The sequence below is a fragment of the Sciurus carolinensis genome, chromosome 6, assembly GCF_902686445.1.
Source record: "Sciurus carolinensis chromosome 6, mSciCar1.2, whole genome shotgun sequence".
NCBI classification, from domain to species: Eukaryota; Metazoa; Chordata; class Mammalia; order Rodentia; family Sciuridae; genus Sciurus; species Sciurus carolinensis.
The window spans coordinates 86,449,804-86,466,210 of NC_062218.1; the positions used below are offsets into that span (position 1 = coordinate 86,449,804).

The 16,407-nt window shown below is 39.4% G+C and overlaps 1 protein-coding gene across 1 annotated transcript; it reads left to right on the forward strand.

The window, feature by feature from the left end:
* Positions 1 to 2,046: 2,046 nt before the first annotated feature.
* On the forward strand, positions 2,047 to 3,567 carry LOC124986351 (sperm motility kinase 2B-like). Its single transcript, XM_047554754.1, has one exon. The coding sequence runs from the start codon at positions 2,047 to 2,049 to the stop codon at positions 3,565 to 3,567; it is 1,521 nt and encodes a 506-aa protein (XP_047410710.1).
* The last annotated feature ends 12,840 nt before the right edge of the window (positions 3,568 to 16,407 follow it).

Sequence of the window (16,407 nt, forward strand, 5' to 3'; positions counted from 1 at the left end):
TACAGAGTGGGAGAATATCTTTGCCAACCATACTTCAGATAGAGCACTAATTTCCAGAATCTATAAAGAACTCAAAAAACTCTACACCAAGAATACAAATAACCCAATCAACAAATGGGCTAAGGATATGAACAGATACTTCACAGAAGAAGATATACAAGCAATCAACAAACATATGAAAAAATGTTCAACATCTCTAGTAATAAGAGAAATGCAAATCCAAACTACCCTAAGATTTCATCTCACCCCAATTAGAATGGCGATTGTCAAGAATACAAGCAACAATAGGTGTTGGCGAGGATGTGGGGAAAAAGGTACACTCATACATTGCTGGTGGGGCTGCAAATTAGTGAAGCCACTCTGGAAAGCAGTGTGGAGATTCCTTAGAAAGCTTGGAATGGAACCACTATTTGACCCAGCTATCCCACTCTTTGGCCTATACCCAAAGGACTTAAAATCAGCATATTACAGAGATACAGCCACATCAATGTTCATAGCTGCTCAATTCACAATAGCCAGACTGTGGAACCAACCTAGATGTCCTTCAATTGATGAATGGATAAAGAAACTGTGGTATATATATACAATGGAATATTACTCAGCTATAAAGAATAATAAAATTATGGCATTTGCAGGCAAATGGATGAAATTGGAGAATATCATGCTAAGTGAGATAAGCCAATCTCAAAAATCCAAAGGATGAATGATCTCACTGATAAGTGGATGATGACACATAATGGGGGTGGGAGGGGGGCAAGAATGGAGGAAGGAGGAACTGTATAGAGGGAAAAGAGGGGTGGGAGGGGTGGGGGGAAGGAAAAATAACAATGAATCAAACATCATTACCCTATGTAAATGTATGATTACGCAAATGGTATGCTGTTACTCCATGTACAAACAGAAACAAGATGTACCCCATTTGTTTACAATAAAAATTTTTTTTAAAAAATGAAACAAAATAACCAAACAAAGAGGAAGTGCTTGAGAAAATGAGTTCAACCCTTCTGACCCTCAATCATGGGAGGAAACAGCAACAAGGTGCTTTGACCTAGAACTTGCCACTTTCCAGAACTGTGGGAAGTGGACTGCTATTGTTAATAAGTTACCCATTCTAAGGTACTGTGGTCACAGGGGCAGGAAGGGACCCAGGCATCTGTTAGGACTCCTTAGCTGGTTCTAGGTTCTTGGCTTCCGTATTTTATGCTTTATCACTTTGAATGTATCAACCCTGGGCCTTTGGCCATCCAGGGTTTCTAGAGCAAAATCTGATGAGAACCTTGTGGAGAAAAGCTGAGAAATGCTCCCTCCCCCTCAGCCCCATAGATGTTCGAGCCAAGTCCTAGAGCATCCTAGGTGACAGAGCATTTAGTGGGAGCATCACCATGTGAGCGAAGTGCTACCTCCCTTTGACACCAATCATTCTGAGATGAAGAAGTAGGAATTGAATTCTTGGAGTGTAGATATGATGAGGCCTGTAAAGCCCAAAGTGAGTAGAGATTTTCATCAGACTCCAAGTGAAAAGAGCCCTGAAGGATCTGCCAAGTTTGAATCTCTGAACATGTAACTCTCAGTGTGCACACCCCCTGCAACAAAAAGCTTGTGGGGTCCTTTCTTATTCTTCTTATGAGAGTTGGACAGGTCCTGGAGGCCCCGAAGTGAGATGACCACTGGGGGTTCCTGCCGGGTGTGACCGGGTCATTGCTTGCTGTGACCTCAAAGGGAGCCACTGTGATGGGAGTTCAGCCACTGGCCATATAAGAGGGTGGCTGCAACTGGGTTTTTTGTCCATAAGTACAGGAAGCTCTTGGTGGTGACCTGTTGGACTCCCAGATAGTGAGCATTTTTGGTGGTTGGTGGTTGGTGGTTGGTGGCTGGTGGTTGGGGTGGTGGTTGGGGATTGGGGGTGGTGGTGTTTTGCCGTTGTTTTTTTGGTTTGGGCTTTTGTTTGTTTGTTTCTTTTGTCTTTTGGTTGTGGGTTTGGGTCTTTTGTTTGAGTTTGTTATTTTTTTTTAAGCTAGCATCCTTAGTTGTCATTATGGCTTTAGGATGTGCAGCCAGTGTAGTCAGACTAGTGTAGGGACACAGGGGCCCAGCTCCTGCTACGATGCGGCCCTCACCGACCACTACCAGGTCGTGAGGGAGCTTGGTCAGGAGGGCTTCAGCCAGGTGCTTCTAGCCCGCCATCTCCTCACCGGGGCAGAGGTGGTGGTGAAAATCGTGCCCAAGACAGAGGGAAACCAGCCCGTCCTACTGGAACCGCAGTGGTTGATGGCCCTGGAGCACCCGAATGTGATCCGGCTGTTCCAGGTCATCGAGACCCCGAGCAACATCTACATGGTCATGGAGCACGCAGGTGGGGGAGAGTTCCGGTGCTGCATCCCAGCAGCAGGTGGGCTGAAGGAGGAGAAGGCCCGCAGGATCTTCAGGCAGATGGTGTGTGTGATGCGCCACTGCCACGACCAGGGCATCGCGCACCTGGACCTCAAGTCTGAAAACTTCGTGGTGGACAACAGGGGCGGCAAGGTCAAACTCATAGACTTTGGCCTGAGCGCCAGGGTCCAGCCTGGGCAGAATCTCAACAGCTTCTGGGGCACTCTGCCTTACCGTGCCCCTGAAATCATCCTGAAGCAAGAATACGAGGGTCCCCCGGCGGACGTGTGGAGCCTGGGGGTCACCCTCTTTCTTATGCTCACAGGGAGATGCCCGTTTAAGGCGAGCACGGCCAAGAGCCTGCAGAGGCTTATCGTGCAAGCCAGCTATGCGCTCCCCGCGCACCTCTCCCAGGAGGTCCGCAGCCTCATCCAGCAGATGCTGACGGTGGACCCCGCCCAGAGGCCCACCCTCGAGCAGGTAATGGGGCACCCGTGGCTGAGCCAGGGCAAGGAAGCTCCGCCCGGTCCTTGCGGCCAGCCACTGCCCACACGCCCCGACCCCACCATCATGACCATCATGTTTGACATGGGCTTCGACCCCTACAACGTCTGGGTGTCCCTGGACCAGCGGAAGTTCGATGAGGCCATGGGGACCTATCTTATCCTCCTGCACCAGCGAAGCCAGGGGGCGGGCTGTGAGCTCCAGGTGAGGCCTGTGCGCCGTCCAGTGGTCAGGCCTCGCCCAGGTCCCGCGGATCCCCCCAGCACGCATCCCAACAAGTGTGCCAGCGAGCCTGCCCTTCCCCGGCCCTGTGAGCAGCAGCAGCCCGAGGAGGCCAAGTCTTTGGGGCACAAGGGCACCGCAAGTGCCAGTGTGCCCGCGATTCCTCTGCGCTTCTTCCATGGGGACACACCCCCTCCCAGCCCAGCCTCCAGGCCAGACCCTGTGCCCCGCAGGGCTGACCACCCCAGGCCCAGGCCCTGGAAGCTCTTCAGCAGATGGGTAGCACAAGGCCCCAGCTCGTCCTCCCAGGGTGCCTCCTCAGGCCAATCGGTTGACGGCCGCAGGGGCTGGAGGGCCGTCACTAGGAGGATGGCCACCTGCATCCGGCAGCTGTGCTGCTGTGCCCTGCTTCGGCGAGCCCACCTCCAGAAGAAGAGTGGCACCCATGCAAGGAGGCCGCAGGCGCCCTAGGCTCTAAACCACAGTGGCTCCAGGGAACGTGCCCTGATCAGACAGACAGACCGACGGTCGGCCAGAAGACCCCCAGCTCTGAGCATCCTGACATGGTGGACGGGCACCTGTCAGGGCTGCACTCAAACAGCTTCAGCAGTGAGGCGTGCCACCTGGCTCCAGCTTCCCCATTCTCAGATACCAACCCACAGCGCATCTGGATCCCCCAGGACTCTCCTCTGCCCCCACCTGCCACATACATCAGAAACTCTCTGCCCTCAGACACTCCCCCCTGCCCTGCTCTTCCCTGGCCTTCCTCCATGGCTTCTGGGATAGCAGACATGCTTCTGAATGAATTTCTCTTCCTCACAAACTGTATAATAAAATTGATGTTCCAAAGGAAAAAAAAAGAATAAAATATGTTTTTAACTAAAAAATGAATTTTAAAATGGTAAAGCAAATCACATGAAGAACTTAATATTCACTGCAAGGTATGCTTGCAGATATTCTTATGTTAGAAAATAATTATAAAAGAAGTTTAACATTTTCCAGTCCTAGTGGGAAAACTTGAAGTAAAAATTGCCTTCTATACTCTTCCACTTTCTCCACCAGTTTCTACTCTCTCAATTCCTCTCCATTCATCCCAATTTTCTCTCAGAGTTGAAAATGAACACTTAATTCTTCACACCAGTTCTTTACCAAATAGATGGTTTCATTTTAACAGGCATATCTTAAAAATTCTAGTGCGGTAAGCACCTGCATTGAATGACTAAATAATGGCAGAGTTCCTGGTACTACGATGTGCCATAAGACATCTCTGAAACTTCAAACATTGAAGCCAGTCTTGCCTCCAAAATCTTTTCATACAGTCAGCAATGCAGCCTCTACAGCCAGTAGCTCCTGCTACCTGGTTAAAAAGTGAAATCCCACAGAAACGGTAAGGTAGGCTGATGTTCTCTGATTGCTTTCATGTCCATTTTGTCCTGCTATGTTCATAGTCTACAGTATTACTTCTTTGATTTTAGGAAAAGTAAAACATAATAAATAGGAACAATAAAGCATAAAACTTTTTATCCCCCTTTAAATTCAGTAAGTAATTTTAGTTACCAACCTTAGGTCTCAGTTGGTTAATTGCATTTACTGTTTTTCATATTCCTGCTACTGGTTTCATTGTATCTATCATCCCCTTGAAATTGCCTGTAACCTACATTAGAGTACCTTCAGAAATTAGCCAATTAAACAAAGGCACAGACCATTAAGTAACTTAATTGTTTATTCAATGGACTTTTCCAGTTTATTTTTTTTCTATTTTAAAAAAAAAATCACTTAGATGCACAACCAATATGTAAACTTCTGCCTCATCTCAACTGGAAACCATACTCTATTATTATAATACCTCTTCAGTATCATTCTTGATTACTCTTGACAAGTTTGTTTCTTCTGTGTTTTAAACTGAGCTCTTCTGAAAACATCCCAGTTAAATTTTCACTTTCATTACTAATAGAATGCCTGCCCCCCACACACCCACCCACCCATCTTTCCCTCTTTCTTTTTAATTGCATTGAAGTAGATTTCTTAGCTGGGCCCCAAATGCTGCTCAGCAATTCTTATTTCACTCTAACTGATACCCTTTTGCACTTACCAAAGTAACTGTTTGAAAATGCATCTCAAGGCACCTAACTCACACCTGTCATCCTTATTCTCAGTCAATAACTTTGTCATACACCTAAATCACAAATACCAAACCCCCTCTGAAGCGAATTCTTATTGTGGTATTTAGAATGATATTGCTGTCCTGTTTTCTAAGAAACTTATTCTTTTTAACCCCCCTGTGATCTTATGGCAGGAATATCATCCCCTTCGAAGACTAATTCTTCCACTACTTGGGGGAAGAAATGCTCTTTTACCTGCAACATTTAGTGTACATGAACATGTCTTCCCTTTACACCCATGGTACACCAGAAACAAGGCTTGTGTTTTTAACCTGGCATTGCTGAAGGACTAGGAATAACGAAAGATTAAAAAAAAAGTGTGTGCAAAGACAATGCAGCCACCCCTCCTTCAGTTGATGGCTCCCTCCAGAGTCCCACTTTCTTGGATTCCCGTTAAAGCCTGACAGCATTCAGGAGCACACACTTGAATGTTGCCCTACTAAAGAATAGACCAAACAGTGAGTAGACAGCAATGTTTTCTTTTCTTCCCAGGGTCAACTTCAGAGTATTTTTTCTTCTCTCAACTGGTGCTTGAATTGTTCACTCTACCATGACATCACTATGTGTTTTAACAAGCCACATGGTTTTTTTCTTTTCTTTTCTTTTCTTTTCCCCTAAGTTCTATACATACCTTTCTTATCCTGGTTGATCATCTTTCTTTCTTCTTGGAATGTATTTCCTCTGCTGCTGGTTCTTTCAAAGGTCTACCCTTTCCTGAAGCACATGTTCAACTTCCATTTCCTCTACACAAGCTTTCTGGCATCTCCCTACCTTCTAATTGGGCCTATTCATTTTTCCTCAAATGCAGAAAACTCTTGGTTTATGTTTTATTTAGTTGTGTATTTGGCTGCCCCTCTCACTAGACAGAACTCTTGGATAGTGAGGACTTTTTCTTTCTGTGAACAATTCCATATAACTTACCAGAGTTTGTACTTATAGGACATATACATACTAGAAAATCTGCTAAGAACTTTAAGTGCATTATCTCATTTTATTTTTACTATATCCATAAGAAATAGTTTCTATTATTAGCCCATGAATTGGTTAAATAAAGAAACAGAGAGGTTTGCCCACATTTGCAAAGACAATAAGGATGGAGTCAGGCTTTGCATGAATGTGTCTAGCTCATTTTCCTGCTTTTGTTCACTACATGAATCCCCTCTTGCACTCCATGCATGTAATTGGTCTTGAAGCTGGGTTGGTGCATCTTTTGAAAAAGCAAGATTAAATTTTCTCTCTTAGCCACATTCCAAAAGAAAGAAAGGATTGGACTTTTTTGAGAAGGTCACTTCAGATCCAAGACTGCAAGTGATTTACAGGAGGAAGCATGGTTTGGTTTCATTTGGAATATCTGCATAAGGGTTTTGACCCTTGATTGAAAAGCTACTGTTGAAAAAACAATTAATAGGTAAAAACTTAAAGATCATACAAGTCTACTTACATTTCATTATATACATATACACTGCTAGCCACACATTCACACATATACACACTCACTCACCCACAACTAAGTTATGTTAACAAGGCTCCAGTGGAGTGCAGCATGTTACCATTTTATGTTACATTATCAGAGTGACACTGTCCATAGTGTCCTACTTTCCAAGCTCTTAAGTTAATACAAAGCTATATTTTGCTGCATACTTATTTTTAAGCTGATACATAAAACATTAAACATATTACATTATACATATTAATGTGGTACCATGTAACATTTCCACACATGTATATGTTGTCTAATGTTTACACTAGGTTGAACATGTCTATCTCCTCATCTCTCATTTCTTCATGGATCTGTGGTATTCTCAATGAATGCCTTAGCATGTTAACCAAAACAATGTAAACCCTCATTTTCTTACTAAAAATAAAAGATGATTCATATACTTGATTGAAAAAATGTGGAAAGAAATGAAAACAAGCAAGACAAGTTGCTGGTGAAATTCTAAATTTTCTTTGAACACAAGGAATTGAAGTCAGGCACAGTGGTACATGCCTGTAATCCCTGGAGCAACTCAGGAGACTGAGATAGGAAAAGTACAAGTTCAAAATCAGTGTCAGCAACTTCGGGAGACTGTTTCAAAATAAAAAATATAAAAGAACTCGGGAAGTGGCTCAGTGGTTAAGCACCTCCAGGTTCAATCCACAGTACCAAAAAAAGAATCTTAAAATGAATTAAAATGTCTATTTTTTCTTGTCTCAAATAATTAGGGAAGAATATAGTATCAAGACAATAGCTATCAAGTCCATTCAGTTAAATTGAGCTTTATGAAACTGGAATACAAAAATATACAAGAGGCAGAAAATAAAGCTTTTTATTGAATGGGCAATTATAGTTGAATATCAAATGTTTTTAAGATATCTCATTTCCCAAATTGTTTCCATATAATTTTTTTAGTTTTCCTTTGAATGCAATTTAAAGCAAGACTGGAATTGTGAAAACTGCTATATCATGTGCTCTACAGAAAAATATTTTTTATAATCGTTTATGGTAGATATAGATAAGAAGCACTGTACCCTCTTTCCATCACCTTTCCTGTAGTTCCTTGCTTATGAAGATAATACAAAGATGTTATAGAATACAGAAATCTTAAACACTGCTTTAGAATTCATATAGTTTGTATTTTATTGACTTATAAAAATCAATTTGTTCCTCTCTTTAATATTAGTGCCTCAGCACATCAATTGAAAAGAACTGTGTCCTGATGGATGGAGAATTTGGGTCTCAGCAGGATTCTTTTTCTACTAGATGCAATGAAACTGTGAATGAACTATTAGGATTGGAGGGTGGACTGGGGAGAGGGTGGGACACAAGGGTGAGGGATTGCCAGAAAAGACATCATGAAGGGTTCTTAAGTCTGCAGGAATTGATGGGATAATTTCCATCCTTTAAAGAGGTCTTTGAAAATTTCCATGCTTTCTTGTTACCAGCAGGGTCTTCTGTTGAAATAAGATAATTTTTGTGTTTGTGTACCTCAGAAGAGCAAGATTAGAACACAACCAAATTGGTACATTTATTTTAAGGTGCCAACTAAACAAAATAACAGCCTAAGTGAAGGGCAGAGAGAAGTGGCAAACTTTGCAAATGACATGAATCGGATATATTGTTAAATATTATTATGTGGATGTTATTTATATGCTTAAAACAAGTATTTGTATAAGAAAATTACATAAAACATGGCAAAGGTGACAAAATTTTACTGGCCAGTACCTAGGGGAGCAGAACTTCCATTAAAAATTTCTGAGTTAGAAGCAATTTGTCAATTACATGACTAATGAGGTGCATGGATCTAAAAATATTCCCAAGCTTCATAAATTAAAGGGCTCATTTTTTTTCTGAGAAAACAACAAAATTGAGGGACAAAATTCAGGGCATGTAATGAAGATGCTGCTATCTAGTTTCATTAAATAAAAAGATTTATGCAAATATTAGATATTAAAATATACATATATTTCATGGGTTTCATTATCCAACCCTCCACATAGCCCAGTTTCCTTTAAAAATGTTTATCTTGTTGAGTTTATTATCCAGATTTATATCCCCATGTGGTTTAAGCAAAGGCCTAGAAAGTTTTATAAATGCTTAAAATATGGCTCATCTCACTGCAGTGACAAGAATGCCAAAAGAGAAAATAGAAACAGACATTGCATTTTTCATCAAATATTGAAATAGAGATTATCTATGAAATGCAATTTTTCCCCAGGAGCTTCTGGAAAGTGATTTGTATGTATTTGATAGAGATCTGAGCATTGTTCGCTGTGTGGGTGGGTGGTATATGTGTGTACACTTGCACATTTTAAACAAAACATGCCATCCTGTTCTCAGTGTTCTGGGCTTCCTGGAAAACTGACCACAGTCCCTCCCCCAGAAAGCGCTGTGCAGGCATATAGAGCACAGTAGCTTGCCAGGTGAAGGGCAGGCATTCTCAAATGCCCTCTTTTTTTCCCATTCCCTGCTATCCTTGGTGTTCTTTTAGGCCATTCATGTGAAAATTCTGAGTTGTCTCTTTTAGAAATACCACAAATTTTAATCACCTACTTATCCAATAGTGAACACCTGCTCACCTAACCAAGAAGCTGCCTCCCAGTTGTCTCGTGAGCTTGTCACCTTGACAACCTTCTGTGCTTCCCCTGTTTCCTCTCAGTTATGTATAAATTCCCAGCTGCTCAATATAGTGTGAGACATGACAGTATTTCATGTCTTATGAATTGCAGTATAGTTCTACTTAGAATATAAAAGTAAAAGGGGATAAATTTAAGCAGTAGTTCTCAAAATTCTTTCTCTATGAATCCCTTCTTATTCTAAAAAATTACTGAGGATCCCAAAGAGGTTTTGTTTATGTGAACAGTATTTATTAACATTGTCTTACTTTGTTTTCTGTGTTCTAACACAATATCTGAGACTGGGTCATTTATAAAGGACCGAATTTTATGTGGATTCACGGTTTTAGAGACTGAGATGTCCAAGATCAGGTGACTACATCTGATAAGGGCTTTGTACTGCTTCATAACATAATTGAAGTCAGTTGGAAGTGGGAACAAGGCACGTGCACAAGAGAGAAAATTGGGCTCACCCATTCTCTTAAGGAACTAATTAGTGTATTCAGGAGGGCTCTGCCCCCATGATCCAATCTTCTCCCACAATACCCTACTTCTGACATTGCTGCATTGAGGAATTAAGGTTCCAACACACGAACATTTGGCAGACACACTCAAACCATAGCATATATTTATTATATCAGAAAGTATAAGTGAGAGATTTTTTAAATACCTATTAATTCATTAAATATATCAATCATAAGCTCATTACATGATCACATATGTAATGCATTTATGGAGGCAAACTATATTTTCCACAACAAAAGAAATTTAAAGAAGAGTGTCACTATTTTACATTTTGGCTAATCTCTTTAATGCCTGACTTAATAGCTAGAATCAAATTTAAATTTTGGCTTCTCCTATCTCTGTTTCCATAGTTAATCTCTTATGATCATGTCATAGAGACAAAGGGAAAGTCCACTATACACTTGTGAGTGGGCAAATAAATGCCCATTATAGCTTGATCTCATTGATTATGGGGATTTTTATATTCTGTGCAACATAATCCAAAAAGAGTCTCAGAATCCCTCAGGTTTCCCTGGATTACACCTTTAAAATCTTTAGAATAAAGGAGCCTAAAAAAGGAACTATTGAGAGTGTAGTGCAGTGCCTCTTAAAGGCAAATAAAAAATGGAATTCTTTTGAAGTACAAATAATTTTATGGACTTTCCAACTATTATCTAAATCATCTCTAATATAATATTTGTTCAAACTAAAAACTAGGTGGACATTTCATTGCATACACATTTGGACAACTATTGAACTAAAATTCAAACTTATAAAGCAAGTATGAACAAAATTATAAGTATAAGATGATTCAGAGCTTTAACACTAACATTATCACAACTAATGTTTGGCTGAAACACAATCGTTGCTTACAATTTGAATATAAAGCTCACTGCTCTAATAGCAAGGTTCATAGGATATATGTGTACTATCATCTGCCAGGTGTAACACATCACCTTTTCTTTCCCTTTCTCATTAAAACTCAGGTACATCAAATTGAATAAATCATAATCCTTAATTAAAATCACATTCTTATTATTGGTCTATTCATGGTCCTCTTTCATTTAATTAGTTGTTTGTTAAGTAAATTTTTATAATGATCATAGTCTTACAGTAAATCCATCACTCAAAATAAAATTTAATTCGTTGACAATAGTTTACATTTAACAATATGATCTTCCCAATCTGTTTCCTAGGCTCCTTCTACTCAGGCAACCATCATTCAAAATTTTGAGCTTATCAAACATTTTGTGTTTGATTTTAAAAACATTTTAAACCTAAAATAGTTTTATATTATATACATAATTTTATATATTCCTAAAAAGGTGTATTTCTGTGTTCCAGAAAAGCACTATTGTTGTTTTATCTTCAAAGAAAGAATTATACACAATCTTTGGTGGTATCATTTTTTCAGTTAATATTATATTGCTATGATCTACCCATATTCATATTGATTTAGGAAAATGTTGCTTTTATTAGTAAATAAGAGAAGATTGAAGTATCTAGTTTCTGTGTTACATTTTCACTACTAGTTTAGAGTATGAAAATTTGATCAAAGCACCTTCCCTTTTCAACTTTCAAATATATTTTATTTTCAATTGGTACATGATTATACAATATAGCAGGTTTATCATGGCATATTGGTAGAAGCATATAATGCACTTTGACCAATTTCACTTCCTACTAGCTCCCCTTATCTTCCCCTACTGCTTTCCTCATTCCCTTCCTATACCTTAATAATCTTCCTTATGATTTCATGAAATCCTCTCCCCACTCACTTTTCCTTCTAGCTTTCAGATATAAGAGAAAACATGTGATGCTTGTCTTTCTGATCTGGCTTATTTTACTTAACATGATACTGTCCAGAATCATCCAAATTCCTGCAAAATGACATAGTCTTCTTTCTTTTCATGACTGAATAAAACTCCATTGTGTATATATACCACATTTTCTCCATCTGTTCATCTACTGGTGAATACCTAGGCTGATTCCATAACTTTTCTATTGTGAATTGTTCTTTGATAAATATGGATATGCATATATCACTAGAGTATGCTGACTTTAATTCTTTTGGATAAACACTAAGGAGTGGTATATCTGGGTCACCTGGTATTTCTGTTTTCAGCTCTTTGAGGAACATATATACCAATTTCCATAGTTACCTTCCCAGGGGCCAACTTTGTACCAGGTGAGAGATAGGGACCAAATTTCACTCTACAACATACGGTCATCCAGTTTTCCCAGCACTATTTGTTAAAGAGGTTGTCATTTATCTGACACATTTTTGGCACCTTTGTTGAGAATCAAATGACAATATCTTTATGGGTTTGTCTTTGTGTCTTCTATTTTATTCCAACTGTCTACATGTCTCTTTTCATGTCAGCACCATGTTACTTTTTGTTATGACTCTGTAGTGTAAGTTGAAATCACATATTATGATGCCTCCAGCACTGGTCTTTTTGCACAGGATTGTGCTTTGACTATTCTGGGTCTCTGGTTCGGCCATACAGAATTTAGGACTTTTCTTTTTCTTTTTTTTTCAGTTCTGTGAAAAATGTCATTGGTATTTTGATGGAGATTACACTGCATTTTAAAATTGCTTTTGGTGATATGCTCATTTTAGCAATATTAATTCTGACTGTTCACAAACATGGAAGGTCTCTCCATCTTTAACCATGTTTCCATATTTTCTACAGTTCTTTTATCAGTATTCTGTAAAGGTTTCTCTTTTCTTTGGCAAACTTCATTCTTAGGTTGGTTGGTTTGTTTCAAGTTATTGTAAATAAAATTGTTTTCCTGATTTTTTTCTCAGCAGGTTTGTTATTGGTATATAGAAAAGCTATTGATTTTTGTACATTGATTTTGTATCCTGCTAATTTGCTGAGTTTTTTTTTATCAGCTTTGAAAGTCTTCTTGTGCATCCTTTAGAATCTTATAGGAGTAAGATCATATAATCTGCAAATATACATAATTCAACTTCTTCCTTTCCTATTTGTATTCTTTATATTTCCTTCTCTTGCCTAATTGCTCTGGTCAAAATTTCTAGCACTATATTGAATAGAAGTATTAAGAGTATACATCTTTGCCTATTCCTGATTTTAGAGGAAACATTTTCAGTTATTCCCCATTGAAAATGATGTTGGCCATGGTTTTGTCATATAAAGCCTTTATGATGGTAAGTTCCTTCTAAACGTAGATTCTTCTGGGCTTTTATCATAATGTGATGTTGAATTTTGTCCAAGTCATTTTCTGCTATTGAGATGAGAATGTGATTTTTGTTCTGGATTCCATTCATGTGGTATTTTACATTTGCTAGTTTGCATATATGGAAGCATTCTTTTTTTTTATTGTAAACAAATGGGATACATGTTGTTTCTCTGTCTGTACATAGCGTAAAGGCATACCATTTGTGTAATCTAAATTTACATAGGGTAATGTTGTTTGATTCATTCTGCCATTTTTCCCTTCCCCCCCACCCCTCCCACCCCTCCCCTCCCTCTATACAGTCCTTCCTTCCTCCATTCCTGCCCCCCTCCCTAAACCCAACTCCAACCCCAACACTAACCCCTCCATTGTATATATATACCACAGTTTCTTTATCCATTCATCAATTGAAGGACATCTAGGTTGGTTCCACAATCTGGCTATTGTGAATTGAGCGGCTATGAACATTGATGTGGCTGTATCTCTGTTGTATGCTGATTTTAAGTCCTTTGGGTATAGGCCAAGGAATGGGATAGCTGGGTCAAATGGTGGTTCCATTCCAAGTTTTCTAAGGAGTCTCCACACTGCTTTCCAGAGTGGCTGCACTAATTTGCAGCCCCACCAGCAATGTATGAGTGTACCTTTCTCCCCACATCCTCGCCAACACCTGTTGTTGCTTGTATTCTTGATAATTGCCATTCTAATTGGGGTGAGATGGAATCTTAGGGTGGTTTTGATTTGCATTTCTCTTATTACTAGAGATGTTGAACATTTCTTCATATGTTTGTTGATTGCTTGTATATCTTCTTCTGTGAAGTGTCTATTCATTTCGTTAGCCCATTTGTCGATTGGATTATTTACATTCTTGGTGTAGAGTTTTTTGAGTTCTTTATACATTCTGGAGATTAGCGCTCTATCTGAAGTATGATTGGCAAAGATTTTCTCCCACTCTGTAGGCTCTTTCTTTGCATTGCTGATAGTTTCTTTTGCTGAGAGAAAGCTTTTTAGTTTGAATCTATCCCAGTTATTAATTCTTGCTTTTATTTCTTGTGCTATGGGAGTCCTGTTGAGGAAGTCTGGTCCTAAGCCGACATGTTGAAGCTCTGGACCTACTTTTTCTTCTATAAGATGCAAGGTCTCTGGTCTGATTCCGAGATCCTTAATCCATTTTGAGTTTAGTTTCGTGCGTGGTAAGAGATATGGGTTTAGATTCATTCTGTTGCATATGGATTTCCAATTCTCCCAGCACCATTTGTTGAAGAGGCTATCTTTTCTCCATTGCATATGTTTGGCCCCTTTGTCTAGTATGAGAAAATTGTATTTATTTGGGTTTGTGTCCATGTCCTCTATTCTGTACCATTGATCCACCTTTCTATTTTGGTACCAATACCATGCCGTTTTTGTTACTATTACTTTGTAGTAGAGTTGAAGATCTGGTATTGCGATACACCCTGCTTCACTCTTTCTGCCAAGGATTGCTTTAGCTATTCTGGGTTTTTTATTCCTCCAGATGAATTTCATAATTTCTTGCTCTATTTCTGTAAGGTACATCATTGGGATTTTAATTGGAATTGCATTGAATCTGTATAGCACTTTTGGTAGTATGGCCATTTTGACAATATTAATTCTTCCTATCCAAGAACATGGGAGATCTTTCCATCTTCTAAGGTTTTCTTGAATTTCTTTCTTTAGTGTTCTGTAGTTCTCATTGTAGAGGTCTTTCACCTCTTTTGTGAGATTGATTCCCAAATATTTTATTTTTTTCGATGCTATTGTGAATGGGGGTAGTTTTCCTAATTTCTCTTTCTGAAGATTCATCGCTTATGTATAAAAATGCCTTAGATTTATGTGCATTGATCTTATATCCCGCTACTTTACTGAATTCACTTATGAGATCTAAAAGTTTTCTGTTGGAATTTCCTGGTTCCTCTAAGTATACAATCATATCATCAGCAAATAGGGATAGTTTGAGTTCTTCTTTTCCTATTCATATCCCTTTAATTTCTTTGGTCTAATTGCTCTGGCTAGAGTTTCAAGGACGATATTGAATAGAAGTGGTGAAAGAGGGCATCCCTGCCTTGTTCCAGTTTTTAGAGGGAATGCTTTCAGCTTTTCACCATTTAGAATGATATTAGCCATGGGCTTAGCATAGATGGCCTCTACAATGTTAAGGAATGTTCCCACTATCCCTATTTTTTCTAGTGTTTTGAGCATGAAGGGGTGCTGTATTTTAGCAAATGCTTTTTCTGCATCTATCGAAATAATCATGTGATTCTTGACTTTAAGTCTATTGATATGGTGAATGACATTTATTGATTTCCTGATGTTGAACCAACCTTGCATCCCTGGGATGAAACCCACTTGATCATGGTGCACTATCTTTTTAATATGTTTTTGTATGCGATTTGCTAAAATTTTGTTGAGAATTTTTGCGTCGATGTTCATTAAGGATATTGGTCTGAAATTTTCCTTCCTTGATGTGTCTCTGTCTGGTTTAGGAATCAGGGTAATATTGGCTTCATAGAATGAGTTTGGGAGAGTTCCCTCCTCTTCTATTTTCTGGAATCCTTTGAGAAGTATTGGAATGAGCTCTTCTTTAAAAGTTTTGTAGAACTCGGCTGAGAACCCATCTGGTCCTGGACTTTTCTTTGTTGGTAGACTTTTGATGACTTCTTCTATTTCATTACTTGAAATTGGTCTATTTAAATTGTGTATGTCTCTTACATTGCTGGTGGGGCTGCAAATTAGTGCAGCCACTCTGGAAAGCAGTGTGGAGATTCCTTAGAAAACTTGGAATGGAAACACCATTTGACCCAGCTATCCCACTCCTTGGCCTATACCCAAAGGACTTAAAATCAGCATATTACAGAGATACAGCCACATCAATGTTCATAGCTGCTCAGTTCACAATAGCCAGATTGTGGAACCAACCTAGATGTCCTTCAATTGATGAATGGATAAAGAAAATGTGGTATATATATACAATGGAATATTACTCAGCCATAAAGAATGATAAAATTATGGCATTTGCAGGCAAATGGATGAAACTGGAGAATATCATGCTAAGTGAGATAAGCCAATCTCAAAAAACCAAAGGAAGAATGATATCGCTAATAAGTGGATGATGACACATAATGGGGGTGGGAAGGGTTAGTGTTGGGGTTGGAGTTGGGTTTAGGGAGGGGGGCAGGAATGGAGGAAGGAAGGACTGTATAGATGGAGGGGAAGGGTGGGAGGGGAGGGGGGGAAGGGAAAAAATGGCAGAATGAATCAAACAACATTACCCTATGTAAATTTATGATTACACAAATGGTATGCCTTTACGCCATGTACAAATAGAGAAACA